General features: G+C 43.5%; 1 protein-coding gene across 1 annotated transcript in view; it reads right to left on the bottom strand.

Annotated features, from left to right (window-relative positions):
• Positions 1-9029: 9029 nt before the first annotated feature.
• The window catches only part of LOC147748267 (lens fiber major intrinsic protein), a 28934-nt gene continuing 15101 nt past the window's right edge, over positions 9030-22862 (bottom strand). Inside the window, exons 3-4 of the mRNA XM_086959567.1 lie at positions 21556-21636; positions 9030-16340 (exon numbers count right to left, since the gene is read on the bottom strand). Of these exons, the coding sequence (XP_086815693.1) occupies positions 16158-16340; positions 21556-21636 (264 nt within the window). The 3' untranslated portion in view covers positions 9030-16157. The remainder of the gene's footprint in view (positions 16341-21555; positions 21637-22862) is intronic.

Below are 22862 nucleotides of genomic sequence, written 5' to 3'. Positions count from 1 at the left end.
TTTAAAAGAAAAGCCCGGCCGGCTATGTTTGACTCCTTTCGCCTTTGGTGCAAGGAAGCCAAACAGAAAGAAATTAAACAAGCAAAACGAGATAGGAAGGAAAAGGGCATGACTGTTATACAGGCTGCCCAGCAGTTTAAAGACAATGAGACTGATTATGCGATTGAGGTTTCAGATAGACAACATCGTATGGCAATAGATAAGTGTTATCCGGTGTTTCCAACTTCCCCTGCAGACAAAGACGTTGACCCCGAAAAGGATCCTTTAATGTCCCACCTGTTGAGATAACCCCCGCCCTATGCACAGGGTGCTAATACACCCCTACTATTGCAACCCGCTCAGCCACTTGTTGTTCCCCAGCCGGTCCCTGCACCTCTGCCACAGCCCCTTCCGGTAATGTCAATCCCGCCACCTCCTTTGCCTCAGACTCCCTTTATACCTGTCACCCCCTCTTCTGCCCCGCCTAATACCTTGTCCCCTGTCCTTATGTCGAATTCCCCCTCAGTTCGTAAGCGGATGGTTGACACCGTTTCTGGTCTTTTGTCCCCTTTCTTTGGGTTGTTTAACATGACTCCTGTTCTTCCTCGTAGGCAGACCCGTAGTCAGCTCCCAGGTCCTGAAGAGCGAGATGCGTTAGATCTCCTTGCCCGCAAGTGGATCATGAATGGTCCCCAGTATGGTATACAAGATATCATGGACACTTTCCAGCAGTGGGATGCGCCAACGCAAAGACATGCTTTTGATACCATGTGTGTCATTCTTGGACAAGAGTGGGAGGACATGGGATTAGGATTAGCTCCCCAGGGTCTGCTAGATGTTCAGGCTGACTTTAACAAAGGGATAATTGTGGGTGCTGAGGTTGAGGATGCTGTAAGGACACTTGTCACCTTTAGAACAATGTTCACCTACCGGTCTCTGCCTGAACCCGATCCTTCTGTTAAAAGGAAACTGAAACACTATCCTATGAGAGAGGCTCCCCCGGTGTGGAGAGAAGCGGTTGCACCCCAGGGCAATATTCCTGGTATACCTGCTCACTTTCAACGTGTATGGGTACATGTTCCTTGGAAAAGATCTAAGGTTCTGGCCCTCAAACAATCCTTACCAGACCCCCGTAAAAATCCTGCTGGTTATTATAAAGTATGAAGAGATTTTGGGTAACCCAATAGACCCTTGTAGGCTTGGGCAATGAGTAGTTCAGGGTAAGAGGTGGATACAAGGGATTCTGTTCATAAGCTTAGTACATATGTTTTTGCACATATCACTCTAGGGTTGATTAAACAATTGAACCCTGTATCCAAAGGATAACTGAATCATTATTAAGTTGTTCCTGTTATTATAAAGAGCTGTCCCAGACTGTTGATGCATGCATTATGAATTTAGCCGATATAGACATGTTGATGGGAAATGTGGCCCCACAACCATTATGGGCTAGGATTCGGAAAGAAGACCATGCTCAAGAATTGGGGGGTGATTGGGCTGCTATCCTTGCCGCAGATGGACTCCAAGTGGGTGGTGCTAAACCTGATGCTTTAATTGCAGACCTTCCCGCTAGGATCATTGCCTTGATGAAAACTATGATGCCCCCTCTGCGAGTTAATTGGGATAAGTTAGCTGCCTGTAAGCAAAAGAAAGATGAAAGCGTTTCCGACTTCTTTACTCGATTTGAGGAGACGTTTCTTGATCACAGTGGTCAGGATATGAGCACGGAAGGTGGCCAACGATTGTTTAAAGATAAATTTGTGTTTAATTTGCTCCCCGAACTTTCTAATAAACTGAAGGATTCCGAAAGTTCATGGGCCGTTTCTTCTTCTGCTCAGATATTGGCTACTGCTCAGTATTATGAAAATAGGGATAAAGAGGAAAAGGACAAACTTGATAAGAAGACTAAGGAATTAAAAACAAAAGTTCTTTTGCAACAGGCTTATCCCCCTCGCCCTGCTCAGCGCCAGTTTCAGCCGCCTCCCCAATTCCAGAAGCTGTTGCAAAAACCTGAGCCCTTTGTTCCTCGGCCCCCACTGGGTCCAAATCAATGCGCTTATTGTAAGGAGGAAGGTCACTTCAAGAATAGTTGCCCGGTTTTATTGCAGCGTGCTGGTGGTATGCCTGGGCCGCGAGGCAGAGGTGGCTACCAGTCAACACCCAGGGGTAGGGGCGAGGTACATCATCTCAAGACCAGCGTTCCTTTCCCCCTCAAAACTCCATGAATTATTTTGATCAGCAGAATGCTCAGTCTGCCCATTATTACAATGATGATTATTATACTGAGGATGAGAGTCAAGGTTTTCATACTAGCTAGGACAGCCATAGACAAAGTGAGGGAGTCATATCAGTTCCAGTGGACCAAAATGGGCCTTATGTTGAAGTCGTTGCACTAGGTGTTTCAGAGCAATTTCTATTGGACACTGGTGCAACGAAGAGTTCTATCATCCACTCTAAACTCCCTGGGGCACCGTTGTCTGGCTTAACAAATGTTTCTGTAGGATTTTCTGGCGCCCCAGTTCGTAACCCAGTTTCTTGCCCTCTGCCCATCTCAATAGGTCCTTATGATTTGGAGGCTCCACTTATTTTAACAACTGGTTGTGGTGAAAATTTGTTAGGTTTGGATTTGTTAAAAAGATTGCACGTGACATTGCATTGTTCCCCTTGTGGTGTACACCGCACTTAAGGTAAGAAATTGATTTCTCCGGCGTATTTGTCTAAAGACCAACTCCCCCCTGAATTGCGCTCCCTTCCTGCCACCCTCTGGGCTACAGGCCCCAATGATGTAGGCCTCCTGCAGATTCCGCCCTACATCGTCACTCTCAAATCCAATGTTAAGTTACCTCGCATTCCCCAGTGTAAGATTTCCAGTGATGGTGAAAGAGCTCTCTTTGCTATTATTTATGATTTGGTTCAGAAAGACGTGGTTGAAGAGACAAGGGGAAATGTATGCAATAGTCCTGTTTTACCTGTTCTTAAACGTACTGACTCTTCTCAGCCACCCGTTTATCGTTTTGTGATTAACTTCCGGGAGGTCAACAAGATTGTTGTACCCCAATTCCCTGTCGTCCCAGATATCACTGCCCTATTGACAATGATACCTGCTTCAGCTGCTTGGTTTTCTGTTATCGATCTTAAGAATTCTTTCTTCAGCATTCCCATTGCTGAGGAAAGTAGGGATATTTTCGGCTTATCTTTAGGAGGCCGAAGCTTCCGGTTCAAGCGTGCACCTCAAGGCTATTGTGAGAGTCCCTCCATTTATAGTCAAGCTTTGAAAACTCAGCTCGATGCTTTCACTTTGCCCCCAGGTGCCACCCTTATTCAATACGTAGATGATCTGTTGGTTGCTGCTGATTCTGAGGACATTTGTAAACAGGTTACTATTTCACTGTTACGTCACTTGTCTGACCTTCATCACAAGGTTTCACCCTCTAAATTGCAATATTGTCGCAAGAGGTTACCTACTTAGGTCATCTCTTGTCGAAGGAGGGACGGCGATTGACCCCAGAACATATCCAAGCAATTGCTCAAATGTCTGTACCATATACACAAAGGGAGGTGCGTGCCTTTTTGGGCATTACCTCTTATTGTAGACAGTGGATTCCAAATTTTTCTTTGTTAGTGAAACCTCTGTTGGCACTCACTCTCAAAGATACACCCCAACCTCTCCCTTGGACTGCGGAATGTCAGAAAAGTTTCACTGACTTACGTACTTCCTTATGCTCTGCTCCTGTGTTAGGTACTCTTGATTACAGTAAGCCTTTCACACTCTACGTTCACGAGAGAGAAGATTGCGCATTAGTCAGTTTTACCGCAACAATTTGGAGAAAAACAGCGCCCATGTGCCTATTTTTCGGCCACACTAGACCCAGTAGCCAAGGCGTTGCCCAGTTGTCTGAAAGCCACAGCAGCAGCAGCAGTTTCCATTCGCCAGTCTGCTGGATTGGTACTGGATAATACTCTTATTGTCATGGTGCCGCATGCAGTAGATAACCTCCTAAATAGAACAAAGACTCAGCACCTTACGAGCGCCGGCTTGTCAGGGTACGAGCTGATGCTTTTGGCCAGCCACGTACATATCAAACGATGCAATACCCTAAACCCAGCCACGCTGTTACCGATCCCAGTAGAAACAGGTACTCAGGAGCAGTATGATTGTTTCCTCCGCACAGAGGAGGAGACAAAAGGTAGAGTGGATCTAAAGGACACTCCACTCCTGGACCCGGATGGGATCCTATGGGTGGATGGTTCTTGTTTCAAGCTCCCCAATGGTGAGGCGACTTCGGCCTATGCAGTCACTACTTTTTACACAATTGTGGAAACAGCACGCATTAGGCACAATTCAGCCCAGGAAACTGAGTTGATAGCTCTGACTAGAGCTTGTGTATTGGCTGAAGGGAAAAGAGTGAATGTGTACACTGATAGCCAGTATGCGTTTGGAGTGGCCTACAGTTTTGGCTGTCTGTGGAGGGAAAGAGGGTTTTTCACCTCCCACGGCACTAAGATACAGCACGGCCAGTTGGTAAATGACCTTCTTGAATCAGTTACGTTGCCCACTCAGATAGCAATTGTTAAATGTAGTACGCATAAGAAGATTACTGATGATGTGGGTCGAGGAAATGCTTTTGCGGATCAGATAGCTAAAGAGTCAGCCAGAGATGTTACAAGTTGCATGTATGTTGCGGGCCCTGCTAGATGGGTCAGACAAGGAGGGATGTGTGAGGACACAATAAAAAGTGTAAAAATGATCCAGGTAGAGGCTACAGAGAAAGAACAGAGTAAGTGGAGAGAGGGTACAGGGATGTTGGATGCGACAGGGTGTTGGACAGAATTGTCGGAACATCAGCGCTGGCTGTTACCAGATGCCTATGTGCTTCCAGTAGTTACTATGGCACATGGTCCAGCCCACATTAGCGCGAAAGGGATATGCAAACTTCTGGCCCCTGTATAGCAGAATGTTGGGATCCCTAAATGCGCAGATAATCTGGTTAAGCACTGTATTGTTTGCTTGATGCACAATCCTGGGAAGGGAACACCAACCTCAGCAGGTCATTTTGCTCCCCCAACGTATCCTTTTGAGGTGTTGCAAATAGACTATATTCACATGGAGCGATGTAATAATCTGAAGTATGTCCTTGTGGTGGTGTGTGCCTTTTCTAGATGGATAGAGGCCTACCCCCTAAAGGATAATACAGCTCTGTCTATGGCTAAAGTCCTTTTGAAGGAGTTTTTCCTGAGGTTTGGCCTGCCTTGAATCGTCTGGAGTGACAACGGAAGTGAATTTGTGGGTCAGATAATGCAGAAAGTGTGTGCTGGTCTTGGTATCAGACAGAAATTTCATGCGGCAAACCACCCTCAGTCAGCAGGTTTGGTGGAATGCTATAATGGTACTCTCAAGCTCAAGCTCGCGAAGATACAGGCCAGCACGGGTCTTGCCTGGCCCGATGCTTTACCCTTGGCTCGTCTGTCTACTCGAACAACTGTCCATTCCTGTATGGGACTCAGTCCCTACAAGGTTGTATTTGGACGCCCAGCAAATGTCTGGGGAGTCCCAAGGCCAAAGAAGTATTCCGAGATAGAGCATCCATTGTTGATGGATTATTTGCATGACCTCACCACTAAATTGCATGTCCTTCATCAACAGGTACAGGATGCCTTGCCTCAGGCTTCCACTGATCCTGGCCACACCATACAACCCGGTGATTGGGTTTGCATCAAGAATTTCCAGAGATCAAAGAATTTGGAACCTCGCTGGAATGAGCTTTGTCAAGTGTTGTTGACAACACACACAGCTGTGAAGGTGGTCAGAAAGAAAAATTGGATCCACGGTGAGCATTGTAAGAAGGTACCCTTGCCTTTGCCTTATGACCAGTGGGTCCGTGAAGGTATTGGCGATTTTGAAGGTGAAAGGGTCCCCCGATTCGTACCTTTTAGCAATGCACGCCTAGATTGGACTCGATCTGAGAAAGAGGATAATACGTTTTGCAGGAAGCTGTACCACCACATCTCAGGTTGAACACGACCAATCCAGAGACACTTTTTCAGGACCAGACTGTGCCAAATAAGACGAGATACAATTTGAGGCCTAGAGTGGCTAGAGATAATTGAGAATTTTTCTTTTGATTGCACTTTTCAGTGACACTGACCATCCAATTAGGTTGCAGGGTCGTGGTAAGAGTCTTAGTTTGTGACCCGAGTAGTGGCAATAGGCCTGCGGGACTTGCAGTGTCATAGGACGGCTGATAATCACAGCTGAGTGAAGAAGGAAGACTGCCACGAGCAACATTCAGAGGATGGATTCTGCTATACTAAAGAGAAATGATAAGAAGGATAAAATGAAGAAGAAATATTGCAAATTATTGCATAATAGATGTGGTATAACTGTGTATTTTAATCTTTTTATGTATTATATTAGCTTGTGTGGGTTGGGTTACTTACACTATGCAGCAGACACCTACACCTACCTCCCATCCAGTGCCTTTTCGGACCACTGCCTCCCCGCACCAGTTACATACATTACCAGAACATGAGCAAAGTAGGAGAAAGGAATATTTCAATAATTCCTTCATTCAATTGTTGCACCAACATAAATTGGTGGTCAACACCACCGATTGTTGGGTTTGTGGACTCTTGGCCCATACCACGGATAAAGGGATGCCATATTTAGTTTTCCCTTTTTCCCTGAAGGGGTCCGCTTGGGCTTATACATCTATGTTCTCTAATGCTTACGAGAACCAACCCCGGCACCCTATTGGTCCATATGGGGGTGGGGTTGATGTTAGTCATGACCCTCTGGTGAAGGGAATATGGGCTATGTCCAAATATTATAGTAAAATTAATGAGTTCCCCGCCGACGAACGACGGGCATACATTGGCTGGAACTTGACCCGTTACGTTACTAGCCTTACAGATAGGGCCAGACGAAAGAGATCCCCGCCCATATGGACTGTACCCCACCGAGGCCACCTGTGTCTCCAAGGAAATGGTCAGAATGCTAAGGCCCAATTGGGAAAGAGCTCTTGTGCACATACATATACCTATGCATCCCAGACTTCTCCACCGTTAGTGGCATCTCAGGGAACATATTTCGTTTGCCATGACAGGGCCTATACATGGTTACCAACTAATTTCTCAGGGTCATATTACGTGGCTTTTCTCCTCCCTCCGACACATATCGCCCCTTCAGGACATCACAGAAATAGGTACAGCAGAGGCGTCATTGATTCAGAAGATACAGCAGGACAAGAGGGAGGCGACTTTTTTAAAGGATTCCTCCCATTCTGGGGCCCTATGGCCAATAGCAGAAACATAAGGCACCTCATCCGAGTTGTTGAGGCAACAATAGACGAAACTGTGGGGGCACTGAGTAACCTCACAGCCGAGCTTCAGGCGGATCTCCTTATGACATTACAAAACAGAATGGTTTTAGATATCATTCTTGCTGACCGTGGTGGAGTATGTAAATTGATTGGATCCAGCTGTTGCATTTACATACCTGACAACGCCCCTACAGTATACCAGGCCATCTCTAAATTGCACCTGATCGCTGAGTCCATCCACCAGGATGAAGGAAACTGGTCTTTGACAGGATGGTTTTGGGGATTACTGTCCACATGGGGACGGAAGGTACTGACTTTCATTGGAGTGACTTTGGCCATTATCTTTTCATGTTGCCTCTGTCTACAATGTGGTCCCGCTATCTGCGGCCTTTGTGCCACCATGTGTGTCTCAAGACCTGTCTCACAGAAAGCAGAAAATATGAAAATGATGTTGCAGCAACAGCTTGACGACCTCATGGCTATTGACATTGACTCAGATTAACGGGAGTCTGTGTTTTGCCTGCGTAATGGCAAAAGGAGGGTCTGAGGTAATTCAGTTTCAACACCAATTTGTATTCCGTCGCCATTTTGTGTTGCCCTCACTCAGGTAGCTTGGCAAACCGAGTGTTTTTGCCCTTTGTACTGCTACGTGTCAAATAACCCGCCCCTTCCTTGTTGTGAAGCCAATTCCAGGAACTAGCCAAACTAACTAATCCTTGTCTAGACTGACTAATCCTTTTCCCAACTATCTGTTGGCCTTCAGTATTCTTTCCCTGCCCTATCTTATCTGTTGGCCTTCGGTATTCTTTCCCTGCATTATCCTATTTCTCAAGTTGTCCTTTGAAGCACACAAACACGTCCTGCCATTACTGATTGACCTATAGGTGCTGTCATTGATTGACTTATGGGGTTGGGCAAGAACACGACTCAAGGGGGACGTTCTGGTTACATGGTGCCTTGTTTTGAATGTTTTCCTATTGGCTAATATTTGATGCATGGGGGGTGTTTTTCTGTGGGTGTATATGGTTATAAAAGACTGTTAGCCACAGAATGAAGTGGCAGTCTCCTGAGAACCTACTATTGGTGTACTTCTGGGACAACTGTGCATAGCTGCAGCTAATAAATTTGGTTTTCTACGCTAACAGTGTATTCCGTGCCTCTGTACAACAAGGCAGGTGAACGTGGAGATTTCAGGCGTGCCCTGCGCCGCCAGGCCCTTCTAGGCCCGGTTCTTCAGACAGGGAATGAATCAATGATGTGAATCTATGAAAGATCAAATACTGGAGAACAGGTCATATGGCTGAATGACAGATGACATGGCTTAAGCACAGGAAGTGTGAGCTACTGACCAGGGTGTGGCCTTGTGAAAGGGGGTACGTCCTAAAGAAAAGATTTGTGGTGTAAGCAGTAAAAAGGTTGTGAAGTGATTTAGATGTGTATTGCACCACAGCGCTGTATCATGAGGCCTAGTGACTAGGAATGTAGGTGGTATGCAGTAAATGAATGGTCCTAGATGCAACTCAAGGCAATTAATGTTATTTCACAACCCCAGGAGGCATTCTGTAAATTCTAAGGCAAGTGAGGTATCACGTCATGCCTTAATTATACACCTGGAAGCTAATGCAACAAAGGGTTTACATATGTGCATACAGACCCAATAACCACTTTGTCCATGTGTCTTTACCCAATGCCCAAGGTTCAAGCAGAGAAGAACACATGACACAACTCAGATTCACAATATTTACATCTTTACACTTTTTATTTTGTCAGCGTAGATCCGAGCAGAAAAATGTTTAATCACAAAAATCCACGACTTATTTAAATATGTTTTTTATCTGTTAATAACAGTAACTTTATCCACGAGTGACCCTGATGGGCCCCGTTTACGTTTCCCAACGTGATGGCAAAAATGTCTGAGAAAGAAAAGCATTCCTAGAGATGGAGGCTGCTTACAACTTGACCAACAGCAGCGTTTTATTGAGTAAACTGAGCACATCGAAGTAGATAGCCCTTGCTAGGCCCAAGTAGCTAAACATGAGGCAGAATTATAAATGGTTGAGAAGGTCAGGGCTTCTTGACTCCACCTTTACTCGTAGGTTATTACTGGTCCTACATGGAGAGGTGTAAAGATCCTGATGGGATGGGAACAGAGGAGACATTTTTGATGGGTGTATTAATGAATATCAACACCAACAATATAATGGTACAAGAATATGGAGGAGAGAATAACGAGAGGCAAAATATCGAAAGGTAAATGCATATAGGGCAGTATAGATTTACTATTTGTAACTCCACATCTATGTGCCTTGAAGATATATGTACAGTGTAGGTACATATATTTGGAGTTAGGTATAGAAAATCTAGACTTAGTTATCTGTCTATATTTTATCTTTATTATTCTGTCCTCGATATTGTGTCCCATCGATATTGTGGTTTCAATATTCATAGTGCACGCCATTTTTAGCTTCACTTGTACAGGCAAAATTTTCTTCTGTCTACCTGTAAAGGAGAGAAGTCCTTGGCTAATCTGAAACAGAGGAGGTTATTAGCCCTTCCAATACAAGTGAAAAACGTTTTGAACCTACCTATTCATTTGAGAGGTTATTGTACCTATATGTACAGCTAAGAAATAGTTGGACTTACTGATATGAGGTTCATGGCTTTACCTGTATAGATAATATGTGCTTATTTTTTACTGAATAGGTTAGACATAGTTGAACGTAATTGTACGGGTAAAAGGTACTTAGTCCTACATTTACAGGTCACATACTTTGTCTTTGACTATATTGGTAGGGAGTTCTGTGGCTACTTGCACAGGTAAGAGAAGTCCTTAGACGTTGGTATTCTTGGTCATACCACCGAATTAAAATGCCACATGACCCACCTATAAGGGAAAGCTATTCTTATCCCTACTTGAACAAGAAAGACTATTTTACCTTCTCTGCACAAGAAAGAGAGCCCTTGCCTTACCTGTTGAGAGAAGGCATTTTGAGTGCTACCTGCACAGATAGGATGTTCTAGGCCCTATCAGTGCACGTGAAAATCACCCAGCTTTCCACATCTTTTGAGAGATTTTCGCTCTTCTTGTACAGCCAGTCAGATGTTAATTTCTCAACCAGAATGGGGGAAAAGTTACAAGTCTTTATGCCTGGGTAAGAAGTTATTGGTACAATTTTTGGTTGTATGTCGACATTCCGGTAACAAAAATAACATCTGCTACAAATATCGTGGTTTACATAACATTTACAAGATTATAGCTCCATCAGGTATAGATTTTCTTATATTACTCAAATGTGGCAATATTTTTGTGAACGATTTTTTTGACAAAGTATTTTTGTCAGTGAACATTTAGCCAATGATATTCTCTAAAAATGTCCATATGTATATAGTTTAGACACTCCTAACCCTAACTGTGCAAGTAAAAAGTTATTGGATTTACTTGCATATGTAAAGGTTCTTGACCACAACAATAGAGATAAGACGTTCGAGGTTCTACCTGTAAGGTAGAAGTTCTTGGCTGTACCTTCAAAGATATAATGTTGCTAAGCCTGCTTTTCTAGATAATAGAGTATTAGCACTGCCTGTGCATGTAAGACATTTTTGACCTCATATAAGCAGGTAAAATGTTCTTGGTCACAAAAAGAATGGTATGAAGGACTTGGTACTACCTTCACAAGTAAGGCATTTTTGCTGCAACTCGTAAAATGAAGATCTTAGCCCTTCTTGAAAAAGTAAATCATTTCTGGGTCCGCCTGTACAGACAAGGTGTTATGAGCACTTAAAGATGTGTATTAGATGTTTCTGAATCTGTGTTCAGATAAGATTGTTTTGGTTCTTCCTGAGAAGTTATTAGCCCTACCTCTGCAGCTCAGGTTTTCTTGTGTCTATATGTACGGGTGTGGGTTATCTGTACATCTCAGGAATACCAATGCCTGTCTCAACGGATATAAAGTTCCTAACTATAACTTAATGAATAAATATGTTTGCTCCATTGGCCCAACCGATAGGAAAATCTCATACCATCCCCTAAAAGTAAGATGAAGTTCGTACTACCTAAGTATTCAATTATGTCTTAGTCCAACATGTACCAGATGTTTTGTTCATAAAATTCTAGATAAGAAATAAGTGTGCTAACATTTTCAAGTAAGACATTGTTCTACCTATTAAAGACAGATGTTCTTGACCCCGTCTGTACAATAGATATATTCTTGGCTTACATGCACAGTTGCATTGGCCCTGCTTGTAAATGTAAAATAAATTTGTCCTACCTATACATGTATGACATGTTCAGATAGAAATGCATTGGCACTATTCAAACATGCAAGAATGTGTTTGTCCCACATGTACGTGGAGGAGATTATCGGTCTTCAGAAACATAAAATACAAATAGAAGCCACACATAAAAGGGTATCCAATTCCCATTTCTTTCTTTCTCAAATATCATGTACACCTGAGAATGGCGAAAATTGTCTGTCAATGTCAACCCAACATTTGAGGGGTCTTCATGCTTGTGTAACTTTGCCATGAGAAAACACTTAATTCTGTGCTGAATCTTATTGTCAGGCAGTATTTCTCATGTTAGTATCTATGAGTTTATGTTTTAGAAAGAAATTAAATGTATAACAGGAATTGTATCTTCCAACTTGGCGCTTGAAATACTTTTGTTTTCTTAGTGTGGCACCTATATGTTTTTCTGCTTTTCCTTACATTGCCATGGCTAACCAGATAAGCCAGGATTAAAGTATGTCGTCTCCTCTGGTCTATAGTCCAGACAGAGAAATTGTGGCACTTGAAAGGTTCTTAGTTCTCTCAACACAAGTAACACATTCTTCGTTCCACATGTTATGGTAGGACCTTCTTGGCCTTTCTTTTGCAGAACTAAATGATGACCCACTCCCACAGCGAAGACCACCCTTAAAGGGGTCAAACAATTGACAGAAATATACATTTTTGTACAGCACCTTTTGATGTCTGTTTCCCACAGTTGTACGTGATTTTGGACTTTGTTTCAAATCTATTCTAATGCTTCTACTTGGGTTTTAGATCTTTCAGTGCTTGTTAGGTGATGACTATTTTGTGAGCCTGGTTTTGCTGATGAATTCACAGTTATAGTCATCAGCTCATTTTATATGCTCCATCCAAAAAGACAGAATGCAAAGACATATTTTGCAAAAACATAGGCTGCAAGATCTAGAGCACTAAAATCTCGACCTTAAATAAATATCTTTCTACAAAAATGGTTGCAGTGCATTTAATGTCCAAATCCAACCTGCATGTTTTAGCGCTGGGTTAATTTACTACTCTAATTCCAGTCCTAGCATTTTTGGGGCAGTACTTGATAGTAGGATTACTTGTTTGCTGGGAGATGTTTATGTAAGATCGATATTTTGGTAGAGTATGGACCTTAATTAGAGTATGGGAAACATGGTACTCTATCACAAACTTGATGAATGTCCTATCTGTCGTGGAATAGTACTTTTTGCTTACATATACAAGATACTTCCCACCTCTATAGGCTAATTATTGATGCAGCATGGCAGCCATCAATTGGTATGCCATCATCAGTAAAACCGGGCCCACAAAATGGCCAATGTATTACAGAGACTGGAAGGTTTAAAATGAAGGAGGGGGTATTCACTACATTTTACAAAAAAATATAAAATAAAGGGCACCCTGGTAAAGCTGGTACATTGTAAGAAGCTGCACATTTTAACCATTGCTGTCTGTCTGTCCCTACAATCCTTTCTACGCCCCCACCCCCTCCTCAATATCCCATGATTTGTGAGACCTCCTATGTCATATTTGGGCAGGAATTAATTCTTTGTCGAAAGGTGTGTCATTAGGAAGGGATGTACAGTGGTTTCGATCTCTAAGTTAAATAACAAAGCTACTGTTGATCACAGAGCAATCCATCTCAATCAGAACCGATTTGTCACCTGCTTGCGGTGACTGACGGCGGCGGTATACTGGTTCTTTTTCAGCCATTTTGACCCCGTTGAAACCTATTGTAAACAAAACTGATTTTCAAATAGCGTTTCATCTGACCATCATATGACAGGCCACACACAAGCCTAAATCGAGGGACTCTCTCCTGTTGAGAGAACTCAATGGCCGCCCAGTAAATCAAGGTACCCTTATAAGCAGCATGAAGTAGTGAGCCCCAAACAGTCCTTGGCGTTCAGGCTGTCTGGAGTCAATCATCATCGTTCACTGGCCATTTAAAAAAAATCAATTGAATAGTACAAACTAAATAATTTCCTTGCAGCCTAGGAGAAAATGAGACATTGACCCCTGAAAGGATCCTTCCCCAATAATTTCAGCAGCTCTTTCTTGAGTATTTTTTTGTTCATTTGTTTTGTTTTTAAATAAAATAAAAAAAATCCTCTTTGTGCCACACACAGCAAATAAAGTATTCTAGTAATAACATGGGTTGGAAATATTTTCATGAGACAGGACATCCACTCAATATCAGCACATCAGCTCACTTTGTAGCCATGACATCTCCCACGAGTGTCTCGCCATTTAACGCAAAACCTGAAGATTCACCTGCGACAACCAGGGACACTGACATTCACAAGCATGTGGGCAAAATGTAGGAGTACTGGCGAGAACCAAGGTGAATTACCCCTTCTCGAAGGTAAGCAATTTTTTTCAGCGTCCCTGAATGCGAAGTTTGGAGATAAAGGTAGCGCAAGGTATGAGCTGAATTACATATCTCAGCATGATCTGACATTTCGACCAGAAAGGCAGGCTGTGATGTCATTAAAATGCAGCAAGGTCTTCCACAAGGAAACGCTGTGACGTCATCATTATGCTGCTAGTTTAGACTTCAGGACAGACTGTAGTCATCATCACTCTGTGGCTAGCTGAGCCAGGCAGACTGTAGGCCATGATTTCATAGCTATTCTCCTAGCTCTGCTAGGAAAACAATGTATTGTGTCATCACAGTGAGGCCAGTCAAGCACGTATGAATGACTACGGTGTCAATATTCTGTTATGAGCCCAGTAAAAATACATGCTAAAGAGCCATCCATGTTTGACCAGTTCTGCCAGGTGACAAACTATGATGTCATCACTGTGCGAATGATTCAGAAAGTAAAACTGATGATGATGTCATTGCTATGTGATTAGTTCAGAAAGGAGGAAAAACAAAAGAAGCTTCACCCGGTCAGTAGCACTGCCATAGAGACAGGCTGTTATGTCATGACTGTATGACTCATTAAGACAAGAAGACACACAAAGGTGTCAACACATTGCGAGAAGTTCATACAGGAAGACAGACTACCAGAAACAAACTCAGACTTTGAAACCATTACTGTCTGACCATTTCAGGCAGGAAAAAAGACCAAAATAGCATCATCAACCTCTAATCACTTCTGCCTTATGCCAGAATGACAGACAGTAATGTTATCACAGTGCGTGGTTACTTCCACCACAGCAACAAAACAGACAAAATATAATACTAAAATATTGTGGCCAGGTCATCCAAGAGTGGTGGCTATGAGATCATCACTACGAAGACAGGTCCTTACAGGTTTGTACACAACCACCACAAATACTAAACTATAATTTTCGTGGACATGTGATGCAGGAAGATAGACTGTGATGTCGTCAATGAGTGACCCGTTGAACCTCAAAACTAGGGTGATATTATTGAGTGATCAGTTCTGCAATGAAGATAGATTATGATGCCATCATCCTGAGACTTGTTGAACCTTGAAGACATACTGTGATCTCATCAGAAATGTGTGACCAGTTCAGGCCGTAAAGTAGACCATGATGCCATCAAAGAATGGCCAGTCATGGGAAAACCATCTTCTTGCATGCCTCCATGGATGTGTTGGCCAATGTCTGTTAATATTCATTCACCGAAAAGCATGGTGGGAAGTGAGGCCCTGGAGCTCTCGATTGTTCGAACAAGTCCACAGGCTTAGATAGTAACCATAAAGACACAAAACCGGTAACAGCGATCTGGAACTACTGGGAACAGAGACCTTCAAAACTTGAAGTTAGCTGAAATGTCTAGCCACAAATGTAAAATCAGGGAGGGAAGATAAACTTCACTCTGGGAAACCTATGCTGCAAAAAAGTAGGCAGGAGAGGTTTAAACATAGAGGATAAAAATGTAAACAAAACTCCAGCGTTAGGTTCCCATTTAAATTAAACAAGATTTAAATTCATGTGTCAATTATGCAGACTGTATGGGTCAGTGCCATTCAGACTCACGCAGGTGGAAGCGTGATGAGCAACAACAAAGTTTCATTCGCTTATAACATTAACTATTGATATATTTCAGGTATGTGCGGTGGCACGAATGCGAAACTTTGCAAAATGCATCACTGGAAAGGAGACTTTAGGTGTGGATTTTGTGGAGCTGGTGTAGCATAATTTTACTCCAACCCTCGTCATGTCATCAAATGTGTTGGGTGCGTCCTTTAGTTTAGGGTCATGCTGGATAGGGGTGGGACTTCAAAATACCTAACCAAAGGTTGGCAGATGAGTAATACACAGAGCCACATTCTGCCACTGTTGATGAGCTGCCTGGCCCTAAGGTGATATAGGCCTGATCTGCTTTACCATGCCCCCTGTCTGTCCACGCAAGTTGTTGGGCAGCTCAAGCACACACAATGTTGGTTGACGTCTTCACAAACACAATGCCCACATCTTGTAAGCAAAATCAAAGTCCCAAGGGATTTCCCCATATTCCAGAGGAAGTGATTCCGCTCTTGGGTTCGTAGTTCAGGAAGGAACCAGAGAGAAGCAGGAAAAAAGGGTGGCGGAGCAGCTGCCTGGTTAGATGAACGCATGAGTGAGTGGGTAGGTGACTAGGTCAAGGGACGAGTGTCTTCTTTGTAGTCCTTAAAGGGACTGTGTTTTCAGCTCAATAGGCTCGCCCGTGGCTTCCTGTGGGTCTGGATCGGCTGGCCGGGCTCCTTTTAAAATGGAAAGTCTCTCCGATAGCCCCCTCATCCTAGGGAAGAGGATAAAGTCGTAGATGATGCCTCCCAATGCGCCTCCGATGATGGGGCCAACCCAGTATATCTGTAAGAGATAGAGTGAGAAACAGAGTTAGAAGTGGACAGTCTGGTCTCCTCTGCCCAACCCTTGTGCCAGGAACAAAGGCTTTTTACCAGACAGTGAGTTTACTGAACCTTAACTTAGGGCTACGTTTGTGCTCTGCAAATGCAACATAAAAACACTAGACAGAGACAGGTAGTTTCCAAGATCATATTTGGGTCTTTTGAATCAACTTTTATAATCACAAACAACATTCTCTAGATGTGACTGTGTGCTGATGAGTGTGGGTGCCTCAGGTTAGATCTGAGGTCCACTGGCATAGCTGGGTGGCGCATCCCAGCCCTACAGCAACAGGGGTCGCAGCAGGTCAGGATGTAGTGACATTGGCCGAGCTGCTTGTTTTGTTCTTGGGGTTGGGAGGGTGGCTCTTCTGGTCCCCCACTAGAACCAGTCTTGATGTGCATGTGTATATATTAAGACGTTTACATTGCAGCACTAGCTTGGAGGCAAGGGAGTGGCGCACACAGTCGAAAGAGGACAGGGAGCGAGCGAATTAAGATCACGTGCAAAAAGCAGGTGAGTGAGAAGAAAACGCTGAAAGAGTTATCTCCGTCTCTCCTTCTGGGGCAAAATGAGCAAAGGTTTTCTTTACTGGTGACAGATTAGTCTCAGTGAAAGCCTAATTTCGGCTATCATCTGTTGCAGTACTTCGGTCTCTGTGTCGAGTCGCTACAGAGGTTCAGACAGTAATTGATTTCATGCGAGTCTGCAGGGGGACCTCCAGTTCAGTCGTTTTCTCCAAGTAGAACTAGGATCTGGTTTAAAGTTGGGTGATCATGAAAAATCCCCTAATTTGCGGATGGATGATAAATCCGACGGGAGGCTGCAGCTAGATTTACCTCCATCTGTACCATTTATGGTGGAGGAAATTCGGCCAGCAGACTCTTCTCCCATCAAACCCTTCCTCCACAAAACAGAGACATTTCCATTACAACCAAACTCTAAATTCGGCTCCTCATCCCTAATTCTGACCTAGGACTACCAAGGTACAGAGACAACTGATTGGCCTAGAGATGGGGGGACCTGGATAAAGACTAAAACTGACTTCTCCCTGCTGACGTACTGGGGCCCACAGTACACTTTTTCTACCCTACACTTAAAGGCCGTCTACGAAGCTGATAGAAATCAGAGCATTTTGTGGTCTTGTCAACTCCACGAAGCATTATATACATTGCATTTTACAAACGAGTAACTACTTACTCAACAATCTATAAAGTATATACCAAAACAATATAAGCAGGATGGATGGGCAATGTTCAACTCTGAAGAAAATATGAATTGCTGTTAGGGAAGAGCATTTCAGAGCCAGGATCTAAGCTCAAGCTCACATTATGATGTTCGTCAAACCTGCTTCATAGGTGGACCTTACAAGACACGTTTCTAATTTTTCAGTATATATCTACATGCGTGGAGAGGGCCTGAAACATCCCTACACAAGGGCTGTCGCTGAGTAGAGGAGCTATCATCTCAGTTTGGTGTAGGAGCCACCTTCGGTCTTAAGATATCAGTAAGGATCAACTGGTGAAATGGGAACCTTCCTATATGGTCACTGACACTGTAAACAGTTCTTCTGGCACCTACCTAGCTCATGTTCTTTGATTCGCATATACGCTTTTCAATGTTTCTGTGAAGTTTTTGGGGAAAAAATGTTATTCTCCTTGTCCGTTTTCCTCACCACAGTGCTCAGTCATAGAGCCGAGAAACACCTTTGCTCCCTCCAAAAGTTCTTCTGTTACAACGTTTTGAAACGTGTTTCTCTTTTTCAGCTCCATCAATACAAAAGAGTTGATTCTTCTTCCGGGCTCCTACTCAGTAGCAAGCTAGATCATGAATGGTAGGGATGTGTTTAGTGGCGTAACAATAGACTCCGCAGTCCCAGCGGACTGGGACGAGGGTCAGTTCTAGGGGGCCCCATCTGCCTAGGCTGCAGGCCCCGGGTCTGAGAGCTCCTGACTGGGGCCGGAGCATTGGGGCCCCTCCATGTATTTTTCAGGGCTCCCCCTCCCCCTCAAGTTTCGTTACGCCACTGGTGTGTTAACGGAGGACCTTTGGTGGGCCAAATGCAGGGCGGTGACAAGGAAGACTGACACTCGATGTAATGAAGATTACCTGTAGGTAACAAGACAACCCCTCTCTTTGGAATACACATACTCCTGGTTCGTTCTCAAAGAGGGTAAAGCTGCTTCCCTTTAAATGGCCAGTGACTAATATGCAACCAAGAGGATGCGAGGAAGGCAATCAGGGCCAGATGTAGGTAATCCCAGATTACCGATTCTTAAATACCGAATCATACCGATTCGGTATTTAAGAACTGGCAATCGGGATTTAGGTAATTTTACCGATTTCATTACCGAATCGGTATGATTCAGTAATTACCGAATCGGTATTTACCGATTCGGTAATTGCCATTCATTCCTATGGGCCTGGAGGCCCATAGGAATGAATGTCAATTACCGAACCGGTAAATACCGATTCAGTAATTTGGGGAAACATTGAAGGGTGGCAGGGTGTCACTTTGACATCCTGTTGCACCCCTCAATTGTGCATGGGTGCACATGTTGCAGACATACATGCCCTTAGGGCATGTATGTCTGCAACATGGCACTGTTTAAAAAACAAAAAAAAATGCTTTTTAATGGGTCTTCATTATTTACCACCAACTTCTAGTTGGTGGTAAATAACGAATTCTTAAACCCCTGTAGCACTGATTGCAGTGCTACCTACATGTCAAAATACAGAATCGGTAATTTTACCGATTCGTTATTTTAGAGAATCGGTAAAATTACCGAATCTGTATTTTAACATGCCCCTACATCTCCATCTTCAAATACCGGTCGGTAACGGCCGAAATCGGCCGTTACCGACCGGTATTTGCCTTCCTACATCTGGCCCTTAGTGCTTAATTTGAGCTGGTGGGTGCAGGTAGGGCCCATTGGTATTCATTTTTGAGGACCAGCCTTTATTTTTTCTCAATAGGCTTTGATCCAGAGCAAGAGAATAAAACACAAAAGGAGGGAATGAAAGGAGAAGAAGGAAAACATTCACAAAGGGAGAAAGAAGGTATGAAAAAGAACCTGCAAAATTCATGTCTGTGGGCTTCCGAGTTAAACTTTGGGGCCTAACACTTATTATTTTACCAATTCAGCACTGAAAGCGTTGCACCAGAAGCTCGAGGATACTTCCCTTTCTTCCTGGGGTGCATGAGTGTCGATTGTGGCACAGCTGTAAGTAGGATCAAACGAGTGGTGGGGAAGTCTCTAGTGGAAGTGAGGCCTAAAAGCTAAGGCCCTTTTACTAATGTCGAGGCCTACAAAGCAAACTGTATGGCTAGAAAGAACACCTACATTAGAATACTTCAACGCCTTTGTTTATAATGAGAATGGCTAGAATCAGTTAGCAACAAGAAATATAGCAATATACACTGCACACTTAACCCGGAGCAGAACGTGTAGTGCTGAAAAGGAAACGTCTCTTCTTCTATGTCTCTAGGTTCCATCCTTTTCTCTCTGTCTCTAGATTTTAACTCTTTCTCCCTGTCTCTAGATTCCATTCTCTCTAGGTTCCATCTCTTTCTCTCTATCTCTAGATTCCATATTTTCCTCTTTGTTTCTAGATTCCATCTCGTTCTCTAGATTTAATCTTGTTCTCTGCCTCTATATTACATCCCTTTTTCGCTGTCTTTATATTTCATCCCTTTCTCCCTGTCTCTAGATTCCATACCTTTCTCTCTGGCTCTAGGTTTCATCACTTTCTCTCTGTCTTCCATCCCGTTCTCTCTGTCTCTAGATTCCATCTCTTTCTCTCTGTCTCTAGATTCCATCTCTTTCTATTTGTCTCTATATTCCATATCTTCCTCTCAGTTTCTAGATTTCATCCCTTTCACTCTGTCTCTATATTCCATCGATTACTCTCTGGCTCTAGGTTTCATCTCTTTCTCTCTTCCTTCCACGCCGTTCTCTGTCTCTAGATTCCATCTCTTTCTCTGTCTCTAGATTTCAACTCTTTCTCTAGGTTTTCTCCCTGTCTCTCGATTTCATATTTTCCTTTCTGTCTCTAGATTCCATCTCTTTCTCTAGATTTTATCTTGCCCTCTGTCTCTAGATTCCATTTATTTATCTCTGTCTCTAGATTCCATCCCTTTCTGTGTCTCTAGATTCCACCCCTTTCTCGCTGTCTCTAGATTCCATCCCTTTCTCGCTGTCTCTAGATTCCATCCCTTTCTCGCTGTCTCTAGATTCAATCCCTTTCTAGCGGTCTCTAGATTCCATCCCTTTTTTCTGTTTCTCTAGATTCCATCCCTTTCTCACTGTCTCTAGATTCCATCCCCTTCTCGCTGTCTCTAGATTCCATCCCCTTCTCGCTGTCTCTAGATTCCATCACTTTCTCGCTTTCTCTAGATTCCATCCCTTTCTCTGTGTCTCTAGATTCCATCCCTTTCTGTCTTCAGATTCCATCCCCTTTTCTCTGGCTCTAGATTCCATCACTTTCTCGCTTTCTCTAGATTCCATCCCTTTCTCTGTGTCTCTAGATTCCATCCCTTTCTGTCTTCAGATTCCATCCCCTTTTCGCTGTCTCTAGATTCCATCCCTTTCTCGCTGTCTCTAGATTCCATCCCTTTCTCGCTGTCTCTAGATTCCATCCCTTTCTCGCTGTCTCTAGATTCCATCACTTTCTCGCTTTCTCTAGATTCCATCCCTTTTTTCTGTGTCTCTTGATTCCATCCCCTTCTCGCTGTCTCTAGATTCCATCCCTTTCTCTGTGTCTCTAGATTCCATCCCTTTCTGTCTTCAGATTCCATCCCCTTTTCTCTGGCTCTAGATTCCATCCCCTTCTCGCTGTCTCTAGATTCCATCACTTTCTCGCTTTCTCTAGATTCCATCCCTTTCTCTGTGTCTCTAGATTCCATCCCTTTCTGTCTTCAGATTCCATCCCCTTTTCTCTGGCTCTAGATTCCATCCCTTTCTCGCTGTCTCTAGATTCCATCCCTTTCTCGCTGTCTCTTGATTCCATCCCCTTCTCGCTGTCTCTAGATTCCATCCCTTTCTCTGTGTCTCTAGATTCCATCCCTTTCTGTCTTCAGATTCCATCCCCTTTTCTCTGGCTCTAGGTTTCATCTATTTCTCTCTGTCTCTAGATTCCAACTCCATCTCTCTCTGTCTTTAGAGTCTTTGCCTCTTACCCAGTGGTTGTGGAAGTTTCTGATGAGCACGGCGGGGGCGAAGGACCGCGCAGGATTCATTCCAGCTCCGGTGTAATAAATCTGAAAAGAAGACAGACATGGTGAGCTCACTTGGAGTTATCCATGGTAGAGTGATTGATGGTTCCATGTCTCTGAGACACTACCCTTTACAGTCCTATGCTTGCCTTTCACAAACCACCGATGTCATGTGTGCTAATTATATTGGTTCACTTAAAGGAAATCAAAGCTACAACTTCCAGAATACACTGATTTGTTAAATGTAATAGATGATAGTGCCACTGAACGGCAAGTACAGTTGATGTTAGTTTGCCTCAACCATAACTGCCTTCCAGAGGCAGTGGTCTGTGGTTACATGTCCAGATCTAGAGATCTAGTTACACAACAAAGTGTATCCGTCTAGCAGAGACTCAGACCAAGCTTTCTGGGCATAATTATATAAACATGGTTCTACCAAGAGGTACGCAATTGGTATTTTCAGAGTTTTGCTGCCAGCTAAGCTATCTGCGCAAATAATGTTCTACTTGCCCAGTGCCCTGCATACACCTTATTAAATCTGCATGCTTTTGACGTCAGTCAGAGGTATTCATAGGTAGAAGGTGCTACCATGGATTGTCCTTTTGAACCCTTGCCGAAGAGGCATGAAAGCAGCGAAATAAACTTAACAGGACTTAAATGTGTTCTTTTTAGAGTTTCACCTCCATGCTCTTCTCCTAACCCGTCAGCAACAACAGTGACAGAGGAAGGATGCCATGACCAAGCAAATACCATAGGAACATGGGCCCCCATACAGCTATAACTGGGAGGCAGAGGAGGGCTCCTTGCATTTCTGGGACTTGGTTCTAATGCACCTGCTGCACTATCGATACTTCCGTCCCTGAGCAGTAAATAGCAGGATGTCAAGTAGCGTAGGGTCAAAGGGTCAACAATGAGATATCATCAAGGGTCAAAGGCGGTGGGTGTCACTCCGTTACCTTTGGCATTTGGGTAAATCAATATCCAAGTGTCTTTGCTCAGACAAAAAATCATACCAGGAGCCAATTTGTCTGAGTTCATTTGGAATAGGTTTGAATTATGGAAGGATATTCCACCACAATATCGTCTCCAAAATTTCGTTCTGTCATAATACTGTGGGACAAAATATAGAGGACCAAAATATTGAGAAGGAAAGTATATATAGGTAAGTATACATTTACTTTATTTAATTCCGTATAAATGCCACAATCACTCAGTCCAATGGCAAACAGATCAATCATTATCAGAGTAAACAAATCACCACATTCTAATAT

The sequence above is a fragment of the Lissotriton vulgaris genome, chromosome 1_1 (genome assembly GCF_964263255.1).
Source record: "Lissotriton vulgaris chromosome 1_1, aLisVul1.2, whole genome shotgun sequence".
NCBI lineage: Eukaryota > Metazoa > Chordata > Amphibia > Caudata > Salamandridae > Lissotriton > Lissotriton vulgaris.
The sequence above is the reverse complement of the archived record's forward strand: the minus strand, read 5'-3'. Positions and strand labels throughout refer to the sequence as shown.